General features: G+C 38.2%; 1 protein-coding gene across 2 annotated transcripts in view; it reads left to right on the top strand.

The window, feature by feature from the left end:
• Positions 1-23,964, top strand: part of MYO1D (myosin ID) — a 386,969-nt gene that overhangs the window by 145,970 nt on the left and 217,035 nt on the right. For both annotated transcript variants that reach the window (XM_025361795.1, XM_025361796.1), the window contains exons 15-16: positions 8,435-8,601; positions 17,781-17,988. In XM_025361795.1, coding sequence (XP_025217580.1) covers positions 8,435-8,601; positions 17,781-17,988 — 375 coding nt within the window. The remainder of the gene's footprint in view (positions 1-8,434; positions 8,602-17,780; positions 17,989-23,964) is intronic.

Genomic DNA, 23,964 nt, shown 5'->3' with positions numbered 1-23,964 from the left:
TTGGCCAGGTCTTTCCTCCCTGTCTTATTAGCTCTGTGATACACTTACCAAAACCTTTTCCCCATATTTTGTCTAGCACCTTTTTTAAGTAACTTCATCAGGAAGATTGATAAGTATTATCTAATCCTCCATTACCAGGAGTAGAAGTCCCTGGCTCCTCACTTTCACAGAATCCATAGTGTCTTCAGTTCACGACTTGTGTCCCCACCCAGATTATAAATCTTTTGAATCTAGAGAATGGGTTCTGTTAATTTTATGTGTTAATACCTGATAAGGTACTATAAACAGATTGTCAGTAAATTATTAAATTTGCTATGACTATTGGCAGTGTTCAAAGCAGGTTAAATAGATGTATATTTGGATAGTATATTCCAGTTAATCTATATACTGATTGGTGTACTTTCACAAATGGTATTTTTTTCCCATAAAGTATATAGGGAGAGACAGGTGAAAAAGTTCAAGTGAATAAGATCACTATTAACTTTTGCAATTTAACCTTTATAAGACACTCTGAATTTGCCAAATTTAGGATTTCTTAGGCTGAGTCAGTCTGGATATTTATAAATGAGAGAGGAGGCAGCATTTATAAATTGAGACAGAATGCTGATTAAATATAGAGAAAGTATTCCCACTAGATTCCTTATCCAAAGACTTTCATATTACTAAACAGGATGAAAGGGCTTCCCCCCATTTCTTAGTTGGTTGTTAGTGTCTCATCCAATGTTGCCACTTCCTATGCATAGTCACTCAGTACTGGTAATATTCCATTCAACTGTTTTCTGGTTAGTAAAGTTAGTTATATTAATACTTCTCATATGATGCCTTATGTTAAGATTGCCTTGCCTGCATGATTTTATACATTATTCAGTCCAAAATATTTTCCAAATTACATTGTAATTTCCTTTTTGACCTAAGGGTTAGTTGTTTAGAAGTATTTTTCTTAATTTTCAAACACACAGGATTTTCTCATCTTTTTGCTCTTGATTTCTAGCTTAGTCTTATTTCATCAGAAGACATACTCTGTGTGATTTCAATGTTTAGAAATTTGCTAAATTTGCTTTATGTGTATGGTGTGATTTCAATTTTTAGAAATTTGCTAAATTTGCTTTATGTATATGTTTTGTTTGTCTTTAAAAAATTTGCGGCCGGGCGCAGTGGCTCACGCCTGTAATCCCAATATTTTGGGAGGCTGAGGCAGGTGGATCATGAGGTCAGGAGTTCAAGACCAGCCTGGCCAACATAGTGAAACCCTGTCTGTACTAAATATACAAAAAATTAGCTGGGCATGGTGGTGTGCACCTGTAATCCCAGCTATTCAGGAGGCTGAGGCAGGAAAATCATGTGAACCTGGGAGGCGGAGGTTGCAGTGAGCCAAAATCATGCCATTGCACTCCAGCCTGGGTAACAGTGCGAGACTCTGTCTCAAAAAAAAAAAAAAGTTGCATTCAATATTCTACACAAGTCCATTAGGTCAAGTTTGCTAATAATATTGTTCAACTTTTCTATTTTCTTCCTGACTTCTTTGTTTTGTCAACATTGAAAGATGTTTTAAACTCTACCTTGATTCTGAATTTATCTACTTGTCCTCATTGTACCTTTGATTTTTTGTGTAAATATTTAGAGAATTTGTTAGGTTCATTCAAGTTAGAACTGTTATATCTTCCTGGTGTTTGAGTCATTTATCATTATGAAACATCTCTATTTCCATATTGCTTTTTGCCTTGAAATCTGCTTTGCATGAATAATATAGCTATGCCAGCTTTTCTTTTGGCTAGAGTTTGCATGGTATATCTTTTTCATCCTTTTACTTTCAATCTTTCTATATCCTTATGTTTCAAGTATGTCTCTCATAAGTAGCATATAGTTAACTTTGATTTTTTTAATCCAGTCTGACAATTTTTATCTTTTGAATAAATCATTTAGTTCATTTACTTTTAATATAGTGTGTGTTGCATTTAAATCAGCCATCTTGTTAATGCTTCTATTTGACTCTTCTGTATTTCTTTTCTTTTCTTTTTTTTTTATTTCTTTTACATTGATTCTTGTGGGAAAAAGGTAAACAAAGCTTTATTCCTTCTCCTTGACAGCTTAACCTCAGTTAAATTTCTAGCTCTGTTCCTCTGGCAACCTAGTAAGACATATATCACTTAACAACATCACTTATGGTGAAAATTATCCCTGTCAGTAAATTGCATCTGTCTTGGGAGAATGGTGTCTGGTGGGGATGATATACTTTGGGTTTGCCTGAGCTCAGTGACTCTTGTATTAGGCCTGTCCTTTGCTGGACCCTGGAAGCTATGTCTTCTGAGCTGTTCTAAGAGATATTTGGTCCTGTAGGGCATGAGGCTTTTAAGCCAAGGTCACCTCCCACACTTGCCCAATGTGGATCTCATCTCCTTACACCTAAGCTGTCAGTTGATTGCTGTGTGGACAGCCCCAAGGACACTGACGCTACCTGCTAGCAAACCGTGTTCTTGGCCTTTTGAAGAGATTGGTGCCAAATGAGCCCTATGAGTGTTTTGAGTTAAAATGTTTAGTTAGACCTAAGAACGTACTCTTTCCCCTCCCCTGGTGTTACAATTATTTTTTATCATTTCATTTATTCTCTGTATTATTTTGGAGGATTTACGTCATAAATGCTGTTACAGTGGTTACTTGACTTATTGCAATATCATTCTTGAATTTAAAAATCTAATATTATTTGGTACTTTTACCTCCTTCCTAGAAAATGCAAGGCCAATTTAATTCCATTTACCTTCCTCCTAACTTGTATGCTATTTTGATCATGTATTTTAATTATATACCAAAATAACATGCATATACATTTTTAAAGCCGGTAAGACATTATTATATCTATTTAGATATAATAAATATATTTATATTAGATATAGATAGTATATCTGTATTATCTATATATTATCTATATCTTATTTTATTATCTATATCTATGTTTAATATCTATATCTATTATAGATATTAGATGATATAGATATATCTAAATAGATTTATATTTAGATATAAATATATCCATTTAGATTATAATTTACATCTATTGTATCTGTTTATTCAGTCATTTATCTATTTTTCTCTTCCTTTTTTTTTTTAATATCTTTTGGTTTTATTTTGCCAAGTTACTCATGAAAAGCATGACTCTTTTTCTTTTTCTTTCTTTCTTTTTTTTTTTTTTTTTTTTTTTTGAGATGGGGTCTCACTCTGTCACCCAGACTTGAGTGCATTGGCATGATCTCAGCTCACTGCAACCTCCACCTCCTGGGTTCAAGCAATTCTCGTGCCTCAGCCTTCCAAGTAGCGGGATTACAGGTGCACACCACCACACCTGGTTAATTTTTGTATTTTTTGGTAGAAATGGGGTTTTACCATGTTGGCCAGGCTGGTCTCAAACCCCTGACCTCAACTTATCTACCCACCTTGGCCTCCCAGAGTGCTGGAATTATAGGCGTGAGCCACTGCACCCAGCCCCTATATTGTTGACCTTCCATCTGGGATCATTTTCTTCTGCCTTAACCTCACTCTATTATATTTGAAATCTGAGGGTGACAAATGTAGTTTTTGTTTACCAAAAAATATTTCTGTATGGTTTTCATTCTTGAAGAATATTTTTCCTCAGTGTAAAATTCTCCGTTAACAGTGTCTTTTGGCACTTCAAAGATAATGTTCCTTTGTCTTCTGGATTTCATAGTTTCTTATGAGAAGTTAGCTCTCAGTCTTTTTGTTGCTCCTTAAGGTAATCTTTTTTTTTCCTCTGGCTGCTTCGATTTTCAGAAGTTTCACTATGATGTGCTTAGGTGTAGATTTTTTTAAAAATATGCTGTAGTTTGTAGAATCTCTTCAATTTGTAGCTCAACTTTTTAAATCAGTTTTAGCAAGTTCTTTTCAAATATTTCTTCTGTCCCTTCTGTCTCCTCTCCTTTAGAACTCCATCTCACTGTATCTTCTATACCTCTTAGCCTCACATCTTTGTTTTCCATCTTTTTGTCTATCCATGCTTCATTCCAGAAAATTTCCTTTCACCTAACTTCTGATACATTCATTTTTTTTCCTTTACCTATTTCTTTTTTTTTTTTTTTTCCTTCAAGATGGAGTCTTACTCTGTTGCCCCGGCTGGAGTGCAGTGGTACGATCTCAGCTCACTGCAACCTCCGCCTCCCAGGTTCAACACATTCTCCTACCTCAACATCCTGAGTAAACTGGAATTACAGGAGCACGCCACCATGCCCAGCTAATGTTTTGTATTTTTAGTAGAGATGGGGTTTCATCATGTTGACCAGGCTGGTCTCAAACTCCTAACCTCAAGTAATCCACCTGCCTTGGCCTCCTAAAAGGCTGGGATTACAGGCATGAGCCACCACGCCTGGCCTTCTTCACCTACTTCTAATCTACCCTTCTACTGATCCACTGAGTTCTTAATTTCCTTTATTATATTTTTCAGTTCTAGGTTTCCATTTGGCTTGGTTCTTTTTCATAGTTTCTGGTTCTATACAAAATTTTCATTATTGTCTTTTGTCACCTTGAATATGGTAAGCATAGTTATTTTAATATCTCTATCTGATAACTCCGGTGTCTGGATACCTGCAGGTCTGTTTATTTTTTATTTTGTTTTGCTGTTTCTAATTCCAATTTACTTGGCTACTTATATGTCTGGTTACTTTTTATTTTGTTCCAAATATTATATTTGCAAAATAATCTGTAGAAATAATTGGAGGCCCAAGTTCAAGTGATTTTTTTCTTCAGGGAAGAGTTAATTTTGCTTCTTTTAGTTACCTAAGAACAATACTATTCCAAATCAGCTATTCCAATTTCAAGGACTCAGGTGATTCAAAGCTGAATTATGGTCCCTGTAAAGGACTGCCTCCTTCTAATTCATCCTTATTCCTGTTGGTGGGATCCTAACCCAAAGTAAGAGGGGTTTACCTATGTCCCCTCCTTTTCAGGCCTTATTCGCTAATCTTTGTCCCACTAGGCCCATGAAGTTGCTGATGATCCCATCACTACTCAGATCCCATCTACCTTCTCTGGAAGTGGCAAATTTCCCCAGGAAAAAAAGGCAGCCTCAAATCTGGGTTCTCCTCCACGGTTTTCTTCCTCTCCTGGATTCTGACCCAGTAAATTCTCCACTGTCTTGTTAGATCTCCCATGTCTTCAAGCAAACGTTCTGTTTATTTTGTTTAGCTATTCTAGTTAACCCTCAGCATGGGTGTCAGTTTAAATTACCTAGTCTGTCATTACTCAAAGAAAGCCCTAGTATCTTCATTTCATAAATTAGCTAATTAATTCCAGAGAGAATTTACAGCCAAGACTGAAGTGTTCTGATTTTGTACAATGCTTATTCTGTTACACTAGTACCAAACACGCAGATAAATCTGGAAGCATTTTGGCATTTACTGTGCTCAGTGCCACTTTTCTTGGTTAATTCACCAAGAAGTAAAGACACTCTATTCCAGCAAACTAATAGAAGATCCTTAAGTAAACAGTGCCTCCTCCCGACTTCCCCATCCTATTAAGTTTTTTAAAACACTTAACTATGAGCCATTTTTTAAAGTGAGCTACAGTTGTTCCCCCAATATAGATGTTCCACTTGAAAATCAGTACAAATTTAATGAACGTTTGATCACCCATCACTATTTTTTAAAGTAGGATTCTGCTTGTGCTTTATAATAAAATATTGATCCTCAGCTTAAATATACCAAAATTTAGTATCTAATGAATGGGTTGGTATTCCAAAATAGGGAAGAAGTGTAAGTTATCTATTAATCCATAACAAATCACTCTAAAATATAGTGCTTAAAATAATGGTTCTTCGTCATGATTCAGGGGTTGACTGGGCAGTTCTGCTGGGCTCACCAAGCAGTTGCAGTCAGCTGGGGCTAGATAGGCTAAGATGAGCTCACTCAAATCGTGTGCCTGGATGCCTGGGCATCTTATGTCATGTAGTCTTTAATCCTGGGTTTCTTCATGTGGTAGAAGTGGTCCAAGAGGGCAGAACCTCTCAAGGATGGGTTTCTAGAAGTAACCCAGTGTTGCTTCTGCTGCATTCTACTGGTTAAAGCATGTCACAGGCCAAGCCAGATTCAAGAAGTGGTGTAGAGACTCCACCTCTTACTGGGAGGTGGTGCAAGATATTGAGGTCATGTTTTTTGTTCTGCTACAGATGACAAGATGAAAAGGGGCAGGTGTACTAGACAGAATAATGGCCTCTGCATTGCAACAGCAACTCTGACATCAGCTAAGTGTGCTACAATTCAATTCAATTCTGACACTAACTACCCAGAGTTAGCATTAATCTGAAAAATTAAAGGACAGGGTCCCCAACAAGACTCTCCTTTACTTCAGACACCAGCTGCAAGTGAGGTCCACAGAACACCTGCCCTTATATATGACTTGGGTACAAATTTGAGGATTCCCTTGACCCCCCTCTTCAGGTTTGATAATTCACTAGAATGATTCACAGAACTTGGGTCCAAGCACAGGAGCTCTGTCCCCCTGGAATCACGATGCTGCCCTCTCTGAGTACATTCATGTGTTCACCAACCAAGAAGCTCTTCTGAGACTCAGCCTCCTGAGGTTTTGTTATTTTTTGTTTTATCAGTGTTTCATCACAAAGGCATGATTGACTACATCTTTGATCACGTGATTAAGCTTAATCTTTAGTCCCCCTAACCTGCCCAGAGGTCAGGCAACTGTAAGTTCCAGCACATGAAGGAGTTTTCTGGTGACCAGCTCCCATCCTGAAGCTATCTAGAGGCCCAGCTATGAGTCACCTCATTAGCATAACTACGACACTCCTATCACTGAATAAATTTCACAAGTTTTTGAAGCTGTATGCCAGAAACCAGGAACAAAGGCTAGATAGATAATATTTTTTATTGTTATTATTACTATACCATAGTCATCCCAGATGTCCACATCCTAATCCCCAGAACCTACAAACATGATACGTGCTGTAGCAAGGTGGAATTAAGGTTGCAGATGGAGATAAGGCTGCTAATAAATGGGCCTGAAGATAACAGCTTATCCTCCATTACCCAAGTGGCCCCAGTGCTATCATGAGTCCTTCAGTGAGAAGGAGGGAAGCAGAAAAGTCAGAACAAGGAGGTGACATCTATAAAAGACTCAACTGGCCATTGCTGACTTTGAAGATTGAAGGGGGCTACCAGCCAAGGAATGTGGGCAGCCTCCAGAAGCTGGAAAATAGAAGAAAATGGGTTTTCTTCTGGATCTCCCAAAAACACCAACCCTGCTGACACATTGACTTTTGGCTCAGTTAAACCTATTTCAGACTTCTGACTTCCAGAAATGTGAGATAATAAAACTGTGTTGTTTTAATCCACTATATTTATGATAATCTGCTACAGCAGCAATAGGAAACTAAAGCAGCAGGGCCTAGAAAAAGGCAAAAAATGGCATTACCTTTCATCATGTGGGACAGCATGATAAATGTACTATCGGAGTTTCTTTTTTTAGGTATTGGAAACTGTTATTCTGTTCAAAATGCAAGTAAATTTACATCCTTCAAATCTCTCCTGCTTAAATTATTTACTACCCCTTTCTACTTCTAGCCCTCAGCAGAGCTCAAAACTGCCTAATTTAACTACAGAGGATTCTGTATTTTAAAGTGCATCTGTGTGTCTGATAGATAACAGATTCAGAGAAGAAAAAGAAATTCTTTACACTTATAGGATACATTTGACCTAATTGATTCATCCAGTGATAATTTATTCATTATCTTCGGTGTACCAGGATCTATGCCAAGCATGGTTTTATATTTAAAAGGGGTTATGATCTAATATGTGGTATAAAGCTTCATTGGCACGGAGGGAAGGATTGCTAGCTGAGCTCCTTCATAGAATCACTGGTGCCTATAGGTGGTTTTGGAACTTCTCTACTTACCCATGAAGTTTAATCTCTTTTCCAAAGTACAAACTAATGCAATAATATTAATACTGATGGCTGACACTTAAGGAGCACTTACTATATACCAGAGCTGTGCCTATCATTCCTTAACATAATATTAACATTAACAACGAATGTCTTTTTACATTCTCCATCCATTTTCATCGTTAGCTGCTGCCTTTTTCTATTGAATTACTCCTTCAGCTGCTTTAACCTTGTTTTCATAAACACACAGAAACTCGATCTTTACATCTCTGTTATTTACTTCCTAGTTTTATCCCTTTTCTACTATTCCTAATAAAGCCTAAAACAAAATTAAACAAACATTTAGCTGAATGCACGAGAACTTCTAACCTTGAATTGAAGGAGAAAGGAAGAATAACTACTTTATTCATAAGTGTATGCCTGAGAAATTAGAGGCACTGAGCTTAACTTGACACAATTAACACTAATTACATGTTAGTGTCCCTAGTTGGAGAATTTTCTCCAGTGAAATTTACCATTTGCTGATTTGTTTCTTTAGGAACCATATTACGTTCGTTGCATCAAACCCAATGACAAGAAATCTCCACAGATATTTGATGATGAACGCTGCCGGCACCAAGTAGAATATCTTGGACTACTGGAAAATGTGAGAGTGCGTCGGGCAGGATTTGCCTTCCGCCAGACATATGAGAAGTTTCTTCACAGGTGAGAATAGACTCATCAGAGAGGCCTAGTTCACTGAGAATAACGGAGTCCTCCCCATACAACAGTGCATCAGTCAGCACATATTAGGCAATCTATAAATATTTGTTCGGTGAGCAAAAGAGCTGAGGAAATTACAAATATGAAAGACTTTCCCAGTTTCAACATGAGTCCCTGAGTTCATGGTTTATGGACCATGAAAAAGTTTCAGCCTTTGGGGAAGAAATGCGGGCATCATAGCATAGCAGAAAGAACACTGATCTGAAGTCACATTGTGGGTGGAATTTTTATTGTGCCACTTACTTGCTGCTTGAGCATGGGCCAGAAATTTAACTGCTTTGACCCTGTTTTTGCATCTGTAAAATAAGTAAAATAACATTTCATGGAGTGTTATGGGAAATTAACCTAAGTAAAAAGCCTAGATTCCTAGTACATCATAGCTATTTAATCAACGCTGCCTATCATTACTGGTGTTGGTAATTATCATAATAATAAAATATTAAGGAGTTAAGCATGGAGGGCCTGAAATCATTCTGCTTGGTTTGAGTCCTGGCTCTGTCATTTTTTCAGTTGTGTGACCTTGGACAAATTACATACCCTTTTCATGCCTGTTTCTTCATGTGTAAAATGGGGATAATAATAACAACTACCTTGAAGCTAGAGGGTTAAATAAGAAAATATATACAAAGCACTTGGAGTAGTAGTACCTCCATATAGTAATCACTCAATAAGTGTAATATATTGTTGCTATTGTTAATTTATTTTTGATAATGTTGCTTAATGATACCATGTCATATAAAAAAAATGATAATGATAATTGATAACTTGGAATCACAAGAATGCTTTAAATTCTATCTATTTGTTTTAAAACATTTATTGAACATTTTCTATAATCTCAACTGTAGATTTCTCCCAAAAAACGAATAAATATATACACAAAATATAAACCAGAAAAATGCGGAAAATTCAAGTACTTTAGATTAGTGGGTCAAAAGAGTCTCTAAGGAGCTGACAATGATGGGAAGCAGCCAGCCATGCAAAGATCAGAGCAAAGAGAAGGTGGGACAGAGGGAATAGCCAGGGAAAAGGCTCTATTGCAGTAGTAAGTGAGGCATTTTAGATGCCAAACGTCCACTGTGGTTGGAGGACACTGACAGGACAGTTGTGTGAGATGAGATCAGAGAGATGGACAAGAGCCAAATCATGTCGAACTTTGTAATCAGACTAAACTGTTTAGGTTTTGGTTAGGTGTGATTTAAAAAAGAAAGAAAGCCATTGGTGGATTTTAAGCATGGAGTTACACAACCTTATGAATGGCTTAAAGGAATCACTGTGGCTGCTGTGTGAATAGAAGGCAAGGAGATGTTGGCCGGGCGCGGTGGCTCACGTCTGTAAGCCCAACACTTTGGGAGGCCGAGGCGGGCAGATCGCGAGGTCAGGAGATCTAGACCATCCAGGCTAACACAGTGAAACCCTGTCTCTACTAAAAATACAAAGAATTAGCCGGGCGTGGTTGTGGGTGCCTGTAGTCCCACCTACTCAGGAGGCTGAGGCAGGAGAATGGCATGAACCTGGGAGGCGGAGCTTGCAGTGAGCCGAGATGCCACTGCACTCCAGCCTGGGAGACAGAGCGAGACTCCATCTCAAAAAAAAAAAAAAAAAAGGAAGGCAAGGAGACGTTTAGGGATGCTATTGCAGGAGTCCGGGAGACAGGGCTTGATGATAGTGCCTTCAGTAAGGGACTATTGTAGATACAAGAGCATTGGACAGATTTGGGATATGTTTGAGGGATAAAGTTGACAAGACTCGCTCATGGATTGGATATGATGAAACAGGAATAAAGAGGAATGAAGGATGAAAATTAGATTTTGAATTGAGCATCTAGGTAAGCACAGTACCATTTGCTGAGATAAAATTGGGTAAAATAATTTTGAGGAAGAGGATATGGAACAGGAGTAACGATGGAATCAAGATTATTCTCTTGACTGTGGTAACTTTGAAACATCTCTATGTTCACTTTTTTTTTTTTTTTTTTTTTTTTTTTTTTTTTGAGACGAAGTCTCGCTCTGTCACCCAGGCTGGAGTGCAGTGGTGCGATCTCGGCTCACTGCAAGCTCCGCCTCCCGGGTTCACACCATTCTCCTGCCTCAGCCTCCCAAGTAGCTGGGACTACAGGCGCCAGCCACCATGCCCGGCTAATTTTTTTGTATTTTTAGTAGAGACGGAGTTTCACTGTGTTAGCCAGGATGGTCTCAATCTCCCAACCTCGTGATCCTCCCGCCTCGGCCTCCCAAAGTGCTGGGATTACAGGCGTGAGCCACCACACCCAGCCTATGTTCACTTTGAAATCCTACTAAATATCTAGGCAGAAATTTTAAGCCATTAAACTTTCATACCTGGAGTTCTGGAAAGAAGTTTAGGCTGCAGATAAGAGATATTGGAGTCACTGGTAACATAGATTACATAGAAAGTCTTGGGACTGTATAGTGAAGAGAAGGAGGTCCATGACAATGTTTATATTTGTGGTCTGGCATGAAAGAACCAGCAAAGATAAGAGAAGCAGCAACCAATGAGGTACAAGAAAAACCAGAAGAGGATTATGTCACAGAAGCTAAGAGAAGATGGCTTTTTTTTTTTTTTTTTTTTGATAGGGTCTTGCTGTGTCACCTAGGCTGGAGTGCAGTGGCACCATCTTACCTCACTGCAGCTCCACCTCCCAGGTTCAAGCAATTCTCCCACCTCAGCCTCCCAAGTAGCTGGGATTACAGGGGCACGTCACCAAGCCCAGCTAATTTTTTTTCATTTTTAATAGAGACAGAGTTTCACCATGTTGGCAAGGCTGGTCTCAACCTCCTGACCTCAGATGATTCAACTGCCTCAGCCTCCCAAAGTGCTGGGATTATGGGCATGAGCCACCATGCCCAGCCAGAAGATGACATTTTAAGAAGAAAAGTGTAGCAACTTTATGCTGCCCTTTACATGAAGTTCAAGAGCAGGCAAAACTAATTTATGGTGATAGAAATCAGAATAGTGGTTAGCTATGTATTGGTATGACCTCTGTCTGCAGACTGGAAAGCAGAATGGGGGAACTCTCTGAGATGATATATCTTGACTGGGGTGTCGGTTTCATGAGTATACACATTCATCAAAACTTACTGAATTATATACTTCAGTGTGTGTATTTTAGTACATGTAAAGTTGATCACAATTTTTAAAATTTTTTTAAAAACTAAACTTTTTAGAAAAGTGAATTAGTGGGCCAGAGGATCAAGCTTAAGTCTTGTTCTGGATCTCATCACAAAGAAAAAAAAGATGGGAAGTATTCAAGAAAGGTCTAGCCACATGTAAAGTTGATCCAGGAGCAGCAAAACCCATGTAACAGAAGGACTAGAGGAAAGAACACCAAGAATAGGGGAGAGGCCCTATTCAAACAGTGGCCAGGGATTTGCCTGAACTGAAAAAAGATGAATCTTCAGATTAAAAGGATACACTGATTGTCAAGCATAAGAATTTTTTTAAAACTTAAAAATACATTTGTTCACTTTTAGAATGTTAAAGAAAAATATTTATAGCTCCCAAGAGAAAAAGACAAACTGCCTATAGGGGGAGAGAATCACGCTGACATCTGGCTCATGAACATTTGATCAAATACACGAAGGAGCAAAATGCTTTCACAGTGCAGGGAAAGGGCCTTCATGTCTAGAATTGTATTCTGTGTCAAAATACCATTCAAGAGTGTGATTAAAATAAATAGCATTTTCTGGCATACCTAGTTTGAGAAAGTTTATTATTCATAGACCCTCTGAAAAATGTCCTAGAGGATGTACTTCAGCAAAAAGAAAGATGAATGCAGAAAGGAAACATGTGGCAAGATATATGCAAAAAAGCAACATTGAGCAAAGAAATCTGTAAAACTTTTTGTTAAATCTAAACAAGTAGTGATTGTAAAGGTGGGAAAGTAGTCTTTAGTAATAATCTGGAACTAAAATTAAAATGGGAGTGAGAAGTAGAGATAATTAAAGATTTTGTCCTGTTTATGGAAGGGATATAGACTGTGATTAACTAGACAGGAAAAAAAATTATGTGTTGAAATTTTCAAGTGAGTTATAATAATAGTTGTGAATATTTTGAAATGTTTACTGGATGTACTAGATACTGTTTTAAACGTTTCACATGTAGTAAGTCACTGAAACTGACAACCACGTGAGGAATATACATTATCCCCATTTTATGTGGCTCATCCAGTGACGATGAGAGAAAAGGTAATATTTTCTACAGTGAATTTTTCCTTTTAGATTTTGCAGATGTTTGCAAGTAGTTTAGGTTTGAACCTAAATTTTTGCTTGTGACTTTTCGTCACTTTCATTTATTTTACTGAGAAAAGAGAGAAGGATTTAAAACATGCTGATAACCTTAAAAGTTAGTCCTTTAGGGAGGTAAAACTCACTGTCAGAAAGCAGATGAGTTCAACTTTTTAATTAGCAAGTTCAGATTGCTGGTTTGCCAGAGAACCAGGGTCATGCACTTTGCCGGCATGAAGGAAGGCAGAGTGCCTCTCCCCTGCCATGGGAGCTGAGCAGTGGGGCTGTAGGATAGCAATCCAGTTTCTGCAGCGTGCCTGAAACAAACACACACCAGCACTACCCATATGATGACCCAGATGTAGACCCCTACTATAGTTTGGTAACGAATTTGAGAGGTTTCTGATTTCGCGTTTTTTCATGTGACATTGTTTGGTATTACCTCTGTCTTTATATTAGAACTTTTTCACTGGGCTTTGATCTCTGCCCCCATCTAGCAAGTGAGTAAGCTTTAAATGATTTCCTTTCATTCATTCTGCAAATATCTATTGCCTCGTAGTATAGCAGGCAACGTGATAGGCACATGGTATATAGTAGGGAACAAAACAAAGTCCCTGCCTTCATAGTAGCCACAGACTAAGGAGGGAGACTGACATTAAGCAGATAAACCCACAAATCAGTATGATTACAAGCTGTGATAAATGATGTGAGAAAAGAATAAATAAAACTAGTAGCCTTAGAGAGAATATTGGGGGTAGGGGGTTTGTTGATATACAAAGATCAAGAAAAGACTAAAGGATGAGAAGGAGCCAGACTTTCAAGGACTAGGTAAAATGTATTCCAGGCAGTGGGAACAGCATGTGCAAAGACTCTGAAGCAGGAAGGAGGCAACCGTATTACAGAACCCCAAAGAAGTCAACATGATTGAAGGATAGTGAGGAAGGAAAGCAGCCAAAGACAAAAATGATTTCAAGCTTTTTAGAAAACTACTCTGACCGATGTATGCAGAATGGATTGGAAAGGAAACGGAAAACAATTTAGGAGTCTGTTGTAAACTAGAAGGTGGCTTGCCTTTGAATTGAAGCAGTAAGGATGAGGAGAACTGTAAAATTTTAAATATATTTTGGGGGTAGAGTCAATAGAACTTAATGATGGATTAGAAATCATGATAGAGAGGGAAAGAATAAAAGTATTCTCAGGATCCTGGCTTTAGTAACTGGGTAGATTGAGGTAGGAAAAGACTGAAAGAGTAATTAAGATGCCTTCAAGACCTGTGTAGACTTTGGATATATAAATCTGAAGCTCATAACTGAGCGCTAGACTAGGGATGATACACAAATGGAAAGTATATTTTTATATTTTATATACCTATAAAATATATATTTTTGTTTTTATATTTGGAATGTTTTATTAAAAGTAAGTGGACTAGATGAGGTAATGTGGGGAGAGGATACATAGAGAGAAGTCCTGATCTTAGCCTTGGGACACGCCTGCATTTGGGGATATAATAGTAGCCAAAGTAGACAGAAAATCAGATTGACAAGAAATATCCAGAGAGGCAGAAGGAGAGCATGCTGTCATGGAATCTAAGAAAAGAGATATGTCAAGAAGAAGGAAGTAATTAACTGTAATTAGGGAGTAATTAACAGATGCTGCCTACATATCTACTATTTTAACAAGAAATATGAAAAGCCCTATGAATGATTTATATTCCTTTAGGTATATACCCAGTAATGGGATTGCTGGGTCAAATGGTATTTCCGGTTCTAAATCTTTGAGGAATTGACTGTCTTCCACAGTAGTTGAACTAATTTACATTCCCACCAATAGTATAAAAGCGTTCCTATTTCTCTGCAACCTTGCCAGCATTTGTTGTTTCTTGACATTTTACTAATCACCATTCTGACTGGTGTGAGATGGTATCTCATTGTGGTTTTGATTTGCATTTCTCTAATGATCAGTGATGTTGAGATGTTTTTTATATGTTGGCCGCATGTATGTCTTTTTTCGAGAAGTGTCTGTTTATATCCTTTGCCTACTGTTTAATGGGATTGATTTTTTTCTTGTACATACATTTGCTTAATTTCCTTTTAGATTCTGGATATTAGTCCTTTGTCAGATGGATAGATTGCAAAAATTTTCTCTCATTCTGTAAGTTGTCTGTTCACTCTGATGATAATTTCATTTGCTGTGGAGAAGCTCTTTAATTTGTCATTTTTGCTTTTTTTGCAATTGCTTTTGGTGATTTCATCATAAAGTCTTTGCCCATGCCTATATCCTTGATGGTATTGCCTAGATTTTCTTCTATGGTTTTTATAGTTTAGGGTTTTACATTTAAGTCTTTAATCCATCTTGAGTTAGTTTTTATATAAGGTGTAAGGAAGGGATCCAATTTCAGTTTTCTGCATATGGCTAGCCAGTTCTCCCAGCATCATTTATTAAATAGAGAATCTTTCCCCATTGCTTGTTTTTGTGGATATGTGCACAGGTATGTTCATTGCAGCACTATTCAAAATAGTGAAAACATGGAGTCAACCCAAATGCCCATCAATGATAGACTAGATAAAGAAAATGTGGTACACACACACCATGGAATACTATGCAGCTGTAAAAAGGAAAGAGGTTAATACCCTTTTCAGGGACATGGATGGAGCTGGAAGCCACTATCCTCAGCAAACTAACACAGGAACAGAAAACCAGACCCCACATGTTCTCACTTATAAGTGGGAACTGAACAATGAGAACACATGGACATATGGGGGTGAATAACACACACTGGGGCCTGTTGGGGTTGGGGTGGGAGAATAGAGATCATCAGGAAGAGTAGCTAATGGATGCTGGACTTAATACCTAGGTAATGGTCTGATTTGTACAGCAAACCACCGTGGCACACATTTGCCTGTGTAACAAACCTGCACATTCTGCACATGTACCTCAGAACTTAAAAAATAAAATAATTATTAAAAAAAAAGAAAGAAAGAAAGAAAGAAAAGGCCTATGAGAAAACTTTAAAGATTCATGTAAGGCACAAAGCAGAGTAGATCAAGTGGGACGACATCTCTTGTTCTTGGATAGGACAACTGAACACCATATAAAATTAATAGATTCTCTGAGTGCAGTGGCTCTTGCCTATAATCCCAGCATTTTGAGAGGCCAAGGCGGGCAGATCACTTGAGGTCAGGAGTTCAAGACCAGCCTGGCCAACATGGTAAAACCCTATCTCTACCGTTAACACAAAAATTAGCTGGGCATGGTAGGTGCCTGTAATCCCAGCTACTCAGGAGGCTGAGGCAGGAGAATCGCTTCGACTGGGAGGCGGAGGTTGCAGTGAGCTGAGATTGCACCACTGCACTCCAGCCTGGGCAATAGAGTGAGACTCTGTGTCAAAATAATAATAATAGTAATAATAATAATAATAATGTATTTAATGTTTCAACCCAATAAAACTATCAAGGGTGGTTTGGGTCTTTAAAAATTGTTTGTTCACTGGGTTCTGGTTTTTTTGCCTGGAACTATAAAACTTGATTCTGAAGTTCATATGGAAAAATATGTGTGCCAGAATAACTAGAAAGACCTTTAAAAAAGAAAAGAATTAGGAAAAAACATTAAAATGTACTTGTATCCTCTATAATTAAAACCATGTGGTAGTGATGCACAGATGGACAGACACGGCAATGAAACAGACCAGAAAGTCCAGAAATAAACTGAAGAACATATGATAAAGGCAGCATGTTAATCACAGAGGGAGAAAGATGAACTTTTTAATAGTGTTGGAACGGCTAGACAGCCATTTGTTAAAAGATAAAATTAGATCCATACCTCACACCATATACCAAAAAACCATCTAAATGATCAGAAATCTAAATGTGAAAAAGGAAAACATACAAGTACTAGAAGAAAACATAAATGCATTACTCTGTAACCCAAGTGAAGAAAGCCTTTCATACAATGACTTAAAATTTAGATGTATTATAAGAAAAAAGCTAAATTTGACTACATGTATTAAACAGCTTTGCATGGTGGAAAAAACTCTGTGATAGGCAGCCTTCTAAGATGCCCTCTACCTCCTGGTATCCATGCCCTGTGTAATCCCCTTCCCGTGAGTGTAGGCTAGACCTAGTGATTTGCTTCTGACAAAGTAGAATATGGCAAAAGTGATAGGATGTCACTTTTGAGATTAGGCCACAAAATACTGTGACTCTGTGACTTCTGTCTTGTTCACACTCACACTCAAGCAAGCCGCCGTGTGGTGAGCTGCCTTATGAGAGGCCCACATGGCAAGGAGCTGTTGACTGCTCGTATGTAGAAATGCAATTAATTTTTGTGTGTTGCTCTTATGTGCAGCAACACCGCTATTTAATTTTCTTTTAGTTATAATAGTTTTTTTTTTTTTAATTTTTTTTTATCTAGAGATCTGCTTGATTTCCTTTGAGGAAAGTTACATTATACATAAGTAGTATCCATTTTGTTTTTCCCTCAGTCATTTACCAATTATCTCTTGGTCTCACTATGTTGACTAGACCTCCAGAGCAATGCTGAGTAGGACCCATGACAGAGCCACCCTTCTCTTGTAGCTGTTTGTAAAAAGAATGCTTCTAAGGTTACCCCTTTATGAACAATATTTGCTGTAGGATTTTGGCAAATAGACTTTATGAGTTTGAGGAAGTCCCTTCTATACCTAGTTTAGTAAGAGTTATCTTAAAGTGTTTTATTTTACTGAAGCCTTTTTTTGCATACCTTATGAGGCTAATGAAATTCTATTGATAGTTTGCTAAGATTTGGTTTGGTTTTTTACGAGGTGTCTTGAATTTTATTGAATAGTTTTCTATTGAGATGACCATATGGTTTTCTCCCTTAACCCTATTTCTTTTTTTCATCCAGGTATAAGATGATCTCTGAATTCACCTGGCCCAACCATGACCTTCCTTCAGATAAAGAGGCTGTCAAGAAACTGATTGAACGGTGTGGTTTTCAGGATGACGTAGCTTATGGGAAGACCAAAATTTTCATTCGAACACCCCGAACGTTGTTTACCTTGGAAGAACTCCGTGCCCAGATGCTCATAAGGATTGTTCTCTTTCTACAAAAGGTAATTTTATATTTTCTATATAAGGATAAGATTTTGCTTTTATGTTCTTAAAAATTTGTTGCATATTTTATTTAATTCAAGAAATATTCCTGGATGGTATGTTGTTTTGTGTCTATGCATATCTTGAAATGTTTTCTGTTGCCTTCACACATGGAAAACTTACTTGGTTGCCCAAGTTCAAAATTATTTTATCTTCAAAACTCTGAAGACATTTTGTCTTTAAACTTGGAGAGATGTCTGAACCAGTTTTTCTGTCTTTTACCCTTAACTATGTTTTTTCCTTCAGCTTAAATGTGTAAAGGACTTTTTTTTTTTTCTCTCTTGAGACGGAGTCTCACTCGTCTCGCCTAGGCTGGAGTGCCGTGGCACATTCTTGGCTTACTACAACCTCCACCTCCAGGGTTCAAGCGATTCTCCCGCCTCAGCCTCCCAAGTAGCTGGGATTACAGACGCACACCGCCACACCCAGCTAATTTTCATATTTTTTTTTTTTTTTGAGACGGAGTCTCGCGCTGTGTCACCCAGGCTGGAGTGCAGTGGCGCGATCTCGGCTCACTGCAAGCTCCGCCTCCCAGGTTCACGCCATTGTCCTGCCTCAGCCTCCGAGTAGCTGGGACTACAGGCGCCCGCCACCACGCCCGGCTAGTTTTTTTTTGTATTTTTAGTAGAGACGGGGTTTCACCATGTTAGCCAGGATGGTCTCGATCTCCTGACCTCGTGATCCACCCGCCTCGGCCTCCCAAAGTGCTGGGATTACAGGCTTGAGCCACCGCGCCCAGCCTAATTTTCATATTTTTAGTAGAGATGGGGTTTCACCACGTTGGTCAGGCTGGTCTCAAACTCGTGACCTCGTGATCTGTGCTCCTCAGCCTCCCAAAGTGCTGGGATTACAGGAATGAGCCACCAAGCCTAGTCACGTAAAGGACTTCTAAACCTTGTAATTAAAAAATGTTGCCAACATGTTTTGAAATTGCCTCCTTCACCTATCATTACTCGCTCACCACCACTTGTCCGCAGTATTGACTCAATGCTTGTTAGTTGATGGTACTGTACCTGTCATCATTGATCTGTGCAAGGCCCCTTCTCATTTCATTCACTCATTCATGTATGTCTTTTTATCCCCCATAGCCTTTCCCATATCTTCCATATGAACTATTTTAATGCAAAAAATTATAGAGCTATATGAAAAATCATGTACCTCTGTGAGGATGTCCTTGGGATATATACCTAGGAGAAAAGTTGCTGGGTCATAGGGCATGTGTATACCTAATTGATATAAATAGTGCCAAGTTGTCACGCATGAGCCAGTTTGCACCACCAACAGCTGTATGTATATGAGGGTTACTGCGTGCCATATCCCTACCACTATCTTCCAGCTACCTACATTTTGTCAGATTAATAGATAGAATGGTATCTCATTGTTGTTTTACCTTGTATTTCTCTGATTACCTTTGAGTTTGATTATCTCATTAAAGGCTTCTTTGCTTGCTGCATTTTCCTGTAAACTGTGTGTTCATATTCTTTGTCTATTTTTCTACTCGAGCTGGTACTTTCTGGTTGATTAGCAGAAATGCCTTCAATATTCCAAACATTAACCTCTTATTTACTTTAGACGTTATATATTCTCCTATTCTGTAAGCATTCTGATGAACTTTATCCATAAGATGCTTTGTTGGACCAAATTCTTAATTTTGACATAATCAAATTCTTCAATATTTTGCCTTATAGTTTGTGATTTGGAATTTTCTTTAAGAAGGCTTTTCATGACTCTCAGTCACAAAGATATTCTGTATTTTCTTCTATGAACTGTACGGTTTTACCTTTCACATTTAGGTCTTTAATTCATTTAGAATCCACCTACATACGTGGTTTTATATAGGAAACTAATTTTATTTTTCTCCATATGGTGAGAAAGTTTTCTCAATATCGTCTACTAAGCAATCTGTCCTTTTCCCATTGATTTGCAGTGCCACTTTTATTATATATTAAGTTCCTGTATGTAGATAGGAAATAGTTTTATTCACACTATTACACACGCGCACACACACACACACCCTATCTCTGTGTACTCTATTCTGTTCCATTTTTCTATTTGCCTGTTTTTGCACTAATGCAACACAGCTTTTATTATAATATATATTAGTGTATTAGAGAGTTTATCTTTTCTATTTCTTTATTAAGGTTGATTAACCGATACATAGACCTTTATTCTGCAGTATACATTTTAATGTGCATAAGTTTATTAAATTCAATAATTTTTATTAGGATTGAACTGAATATAGATTAATTTGAAATGATTAACATTTCTACAATATTAAATCATCTATTAAGAGTGTAATATAGATTTACTTAAATCATCTTTGTTAAACTTTAGACTTAGGCCCTATGAATTCGTGGTTAATTCCTAGATACTTTATTATTTTTGTTGCTGATGTGAATTTTTAAATTATATTTTCTACATGGCAATGTTAGTACAGAGAAATAATATTGACGTATGTTGCTTTATCTAAATCTAGAATTAAACCTTTCTTGATTTATATTTGTTGATTCTGTTGGCTTTCCTAGGTAAATAATTATATCATGTATAAATAATGAGTTTTTTCTTCCAGTTGCCAAGATGTTTCTAAGTGTTGGTTTCTTTTTATTTATTTTGCCTAGAACTCAGGAAAACATTTGGACTGGAATACTAAATTCCGTTTCATCCCAAAACATTTTCCTTCTATTAATTTTTTTTAATGTTGCTTTCATTGAGTTCTGTTTTATTTCTCAAGAATGCTTGTAAATTTTCATGTTGGATCTCTGTTTTCTGCCATAGTAAATTATTTTCAAGTATCTGTTCTTCTCTGTCTTCAAGTCCTGGAATCCTTTCCCTTGGATCTTAAGTACTTACCTGTAGGCTTGTTTTTAGGGATTTTTGCCCCCGCCCCCAGATCTGTTACTATGCCTTTTTTCTTTCTACCTGTTCAAGAGATTGATTCGAGCTCAGGGTTAGGCTCTGAACCAGGGTAGCCATACCTCTCAGTTTGCTTAGGACAGTCCTGGTTTATGGCAATTGCCTGTTGTGACTATTAGTAGTACCCCTTTTACTCTCAAAGTGTTCCAGTGTGGAGAAACTACATAATCACTCTACCCTGGAACTCACTTTCTGTCTACATGGCGCCTAGTAGATTCCTCTTTTTAAATCTACAGCGATAGTTTGTTTACTTCCTTCACAATTGTCAGTGTCCCACAGACTTAAGTCTGTGGCAGCTCTGCTAGCCAAAGATGGGCCCGGCTCATACATAAAAAGATACAATTCCAGGTGTGCTACTAGGGCTGCAGCCAGTAGGCTTCTTCCTTTCCTGTTTCTCTCTGACAGCACTGTGCTTCTAGAAATGCTGAGTGCCATTACCAGTCCCTATCTCTGCTTTTTTTTCTGGTGAAAAATTAGTCTCTCTCTAGGAAAGAGATTCTAAAAGAGAAGGGACAACGGCTTCAAAAATTATCGCATGTGCAGTGAAGGGAAAACTGTCCAGTCTTCTCTGTGAGACAGATCTCACATTTCTTCACCAGAAGGCAGTGGAGTAGGGAATATAACGGTCTCCTTCCCTATGCTTAAGGAGACCGTTGTAGGGTATCTTATGTGTGACCTACTGATTATGTTTTTTAGATCAACTCCACAGGTCATAAAATTAGAGGAAATTTCTCTGGGCTTTTGGGAATGGATCATCAGTCACCTAACCATGTGATGTGTGTTTTTACTTTTTCTGTATCCTTATAGAAATTTAATGGGAAGTTAGGAGAGACAGTATCAGGAACTGTTATTGTAAACAAAAATCTCCAACAATTGATTTTTATTTCCTTTTAAAATAAAAATAGCTGTACTGATTATATAAATAAATTGTGCTCATTGTAAGAACAAATTTAAAACATACAAAAAATGTAAGGGAAAATGTGAAAAAGTCACCTAAAACCCCGCCATCCAGAGGTAACATCATTAACATTGTGGTGGTCATCCTTTTTGATATCTTTCTGTGCATATAGACAAACATATCTAATATAATATAAACGAGATCATAGTTGATATGAGTGTATTTTTATGATCAACTCTCTCTTTTTTCTGCAATAATTTGTACTCTCTTTTTTCCCCACGTTTACCCTCTCTGCCCACATTTCTTCTCACCCCTTATGTTGAGAGTCCTCAAGACTAACCCATTTTGATGATTCACTAGAAGGATTCACAGGACTCAGCATAGTGTTGTACTGATGAATAGAATTTATTACAGCAAGAGGATCAAAGCAAAATCAGCAAAGGGAAAAGGCATAAGGAGTGAGATCCAGAGGAAACCAGGAGCAGGCTTCCAAGAGTCTTCTCCCAGCAGAGTGGTACCAGATGCACTCAATTCCTCCAGCAGTGAGCTGTGTCAACACATGCCGAGTGTTGCCTACCAGGGGAGCTCTTTAGAGACTCAGTACTCAAAAGTTTTTACTGGGAACTGGTTATTTAGGCACCTTCTACTTATCATTTACCAAAATTCCAGTTTCTCAGAAGAGAAATCAGGTATTCAGCACAATTTACATTTTTTGTATAAACACAGTTTAAACACAATAAACCAATCTCATCACTTAGGGAAAGTTTTGTATCAACGTAGGGAACTGTTGACCAGCAAGTTCCCAGACACCAGCCAAGGACCTGTAGGGACCAGCCCCACAGGGTCGGTGGATTTTTCTCCTTGTGTGTGGAGATGAGAGATTGTAGAAATGAAGACACAAGACAAATAAAAGACAGCTGGGCCTGGGGGACCACTACCACCAAGACACAGAGACCAATAGTGACCCCGAATGCCAGGCTACACTGATATTTATTGGATACAAAACAAAGGGGCAGGGTAAGGAGTGTGAGCCATCTCCAGTGATAGGTAATGTCATATGGGTCATGTGTCCACTGGGCAGGGGGGCCCTTCCCTGCCTGGCAGCCGAAGCAAAGAGAGAGAGACAGCTTACGCCATTATTTCTGCATATCACAGACTTTTAGTACTTTCCCTAATTTTGCTACTGCTATCTAAAAGGCAGAGCCAGGTGTACAGGATGGAATATGAAAACAGACTAGTAGTGTGACCACTGAGGCACAACATCACAGGCAGATGGTTAGGCCTCCAGATAACTGCGGGTGGGCCTGACTAATATCAAGCCCTCCACAAGAGGTGAAGGAGTAGAGTCTTCTCCAAACTCTGCCGGGGAAAGGGAGACTCCCTTTCCTGGTCTGCTAAGTAGTGGGTGTTTTTCCTTGGCACTGACGCTACCGCTAGACCATGGTCCGCTTGGCAGTGGGCATCTTCCCAGATGCTGGTGTTACCGCTAGACCGAGGAACCCTCTAGTGGCCCTGTCTGGGCATGACAGAGGGCTCACACTCTTGTCTTCTAGTCCCTTCTCTCTATGTCCCTTCAGCTCCTACCTCTGTATGGCCTGGTTTTTCCTAGGTTATAATTGTAGAGTAAGGATTATTATAATATTGGAATAAAGAGTAAGTGCTACAAACTAGTGATTAATGATATTCATATATAATCATGTCTGTGATCTAGATCTAGTATAACTCTTGTTTTATATATTTTATTATGCTGGAACAGCTCGTGCCCTCGGTCTCTGGTCTTGGCACCTGGGTGGCTTGCCACCCACAAGGACCAACCTTGCAAGCAGACCACTGTAAGCATAGTAGTCTCAGGCCTGCTATGTAAACTCTTTTCTGGGAACCCCCATAGTTTTCCCTAAACTTTAATAGATATATTTATACATGTAGCCTTCCATACTTGTGCGTTCCTTTCTATGCACTGGATTCCCAGGAGTGAGATTGTTAAGTGAAGAGTATATATGGTTTTAATCTTAAGAAATATTTCAACCCACAATGCAAGTGAACTCTTTTCTCTAAATTTTTTACCACAGTGGCTTTTACCAGGCTATTTAATTTTTTCCATTGTGATCAGTAAGAAATGATACCT

Source organism: Theropithecus gelada, chromosome 16 (assembly GCF_003255815.1).
Source record: "Theropithecus gelada isolate Dixy chromosome 16, Tgel_1.0, whole genome shotgun sequence".
NCBI lineage: Eukaryota > Metazoa > Chordata > Mammalia > Primates > Cercopithecidae > Theropithecus > Theropithecus gelada.
Note: the sequence above shows the minus strand (reverse complement) of the source record. Positions and strands in the feature narration are given on the sequence as shown.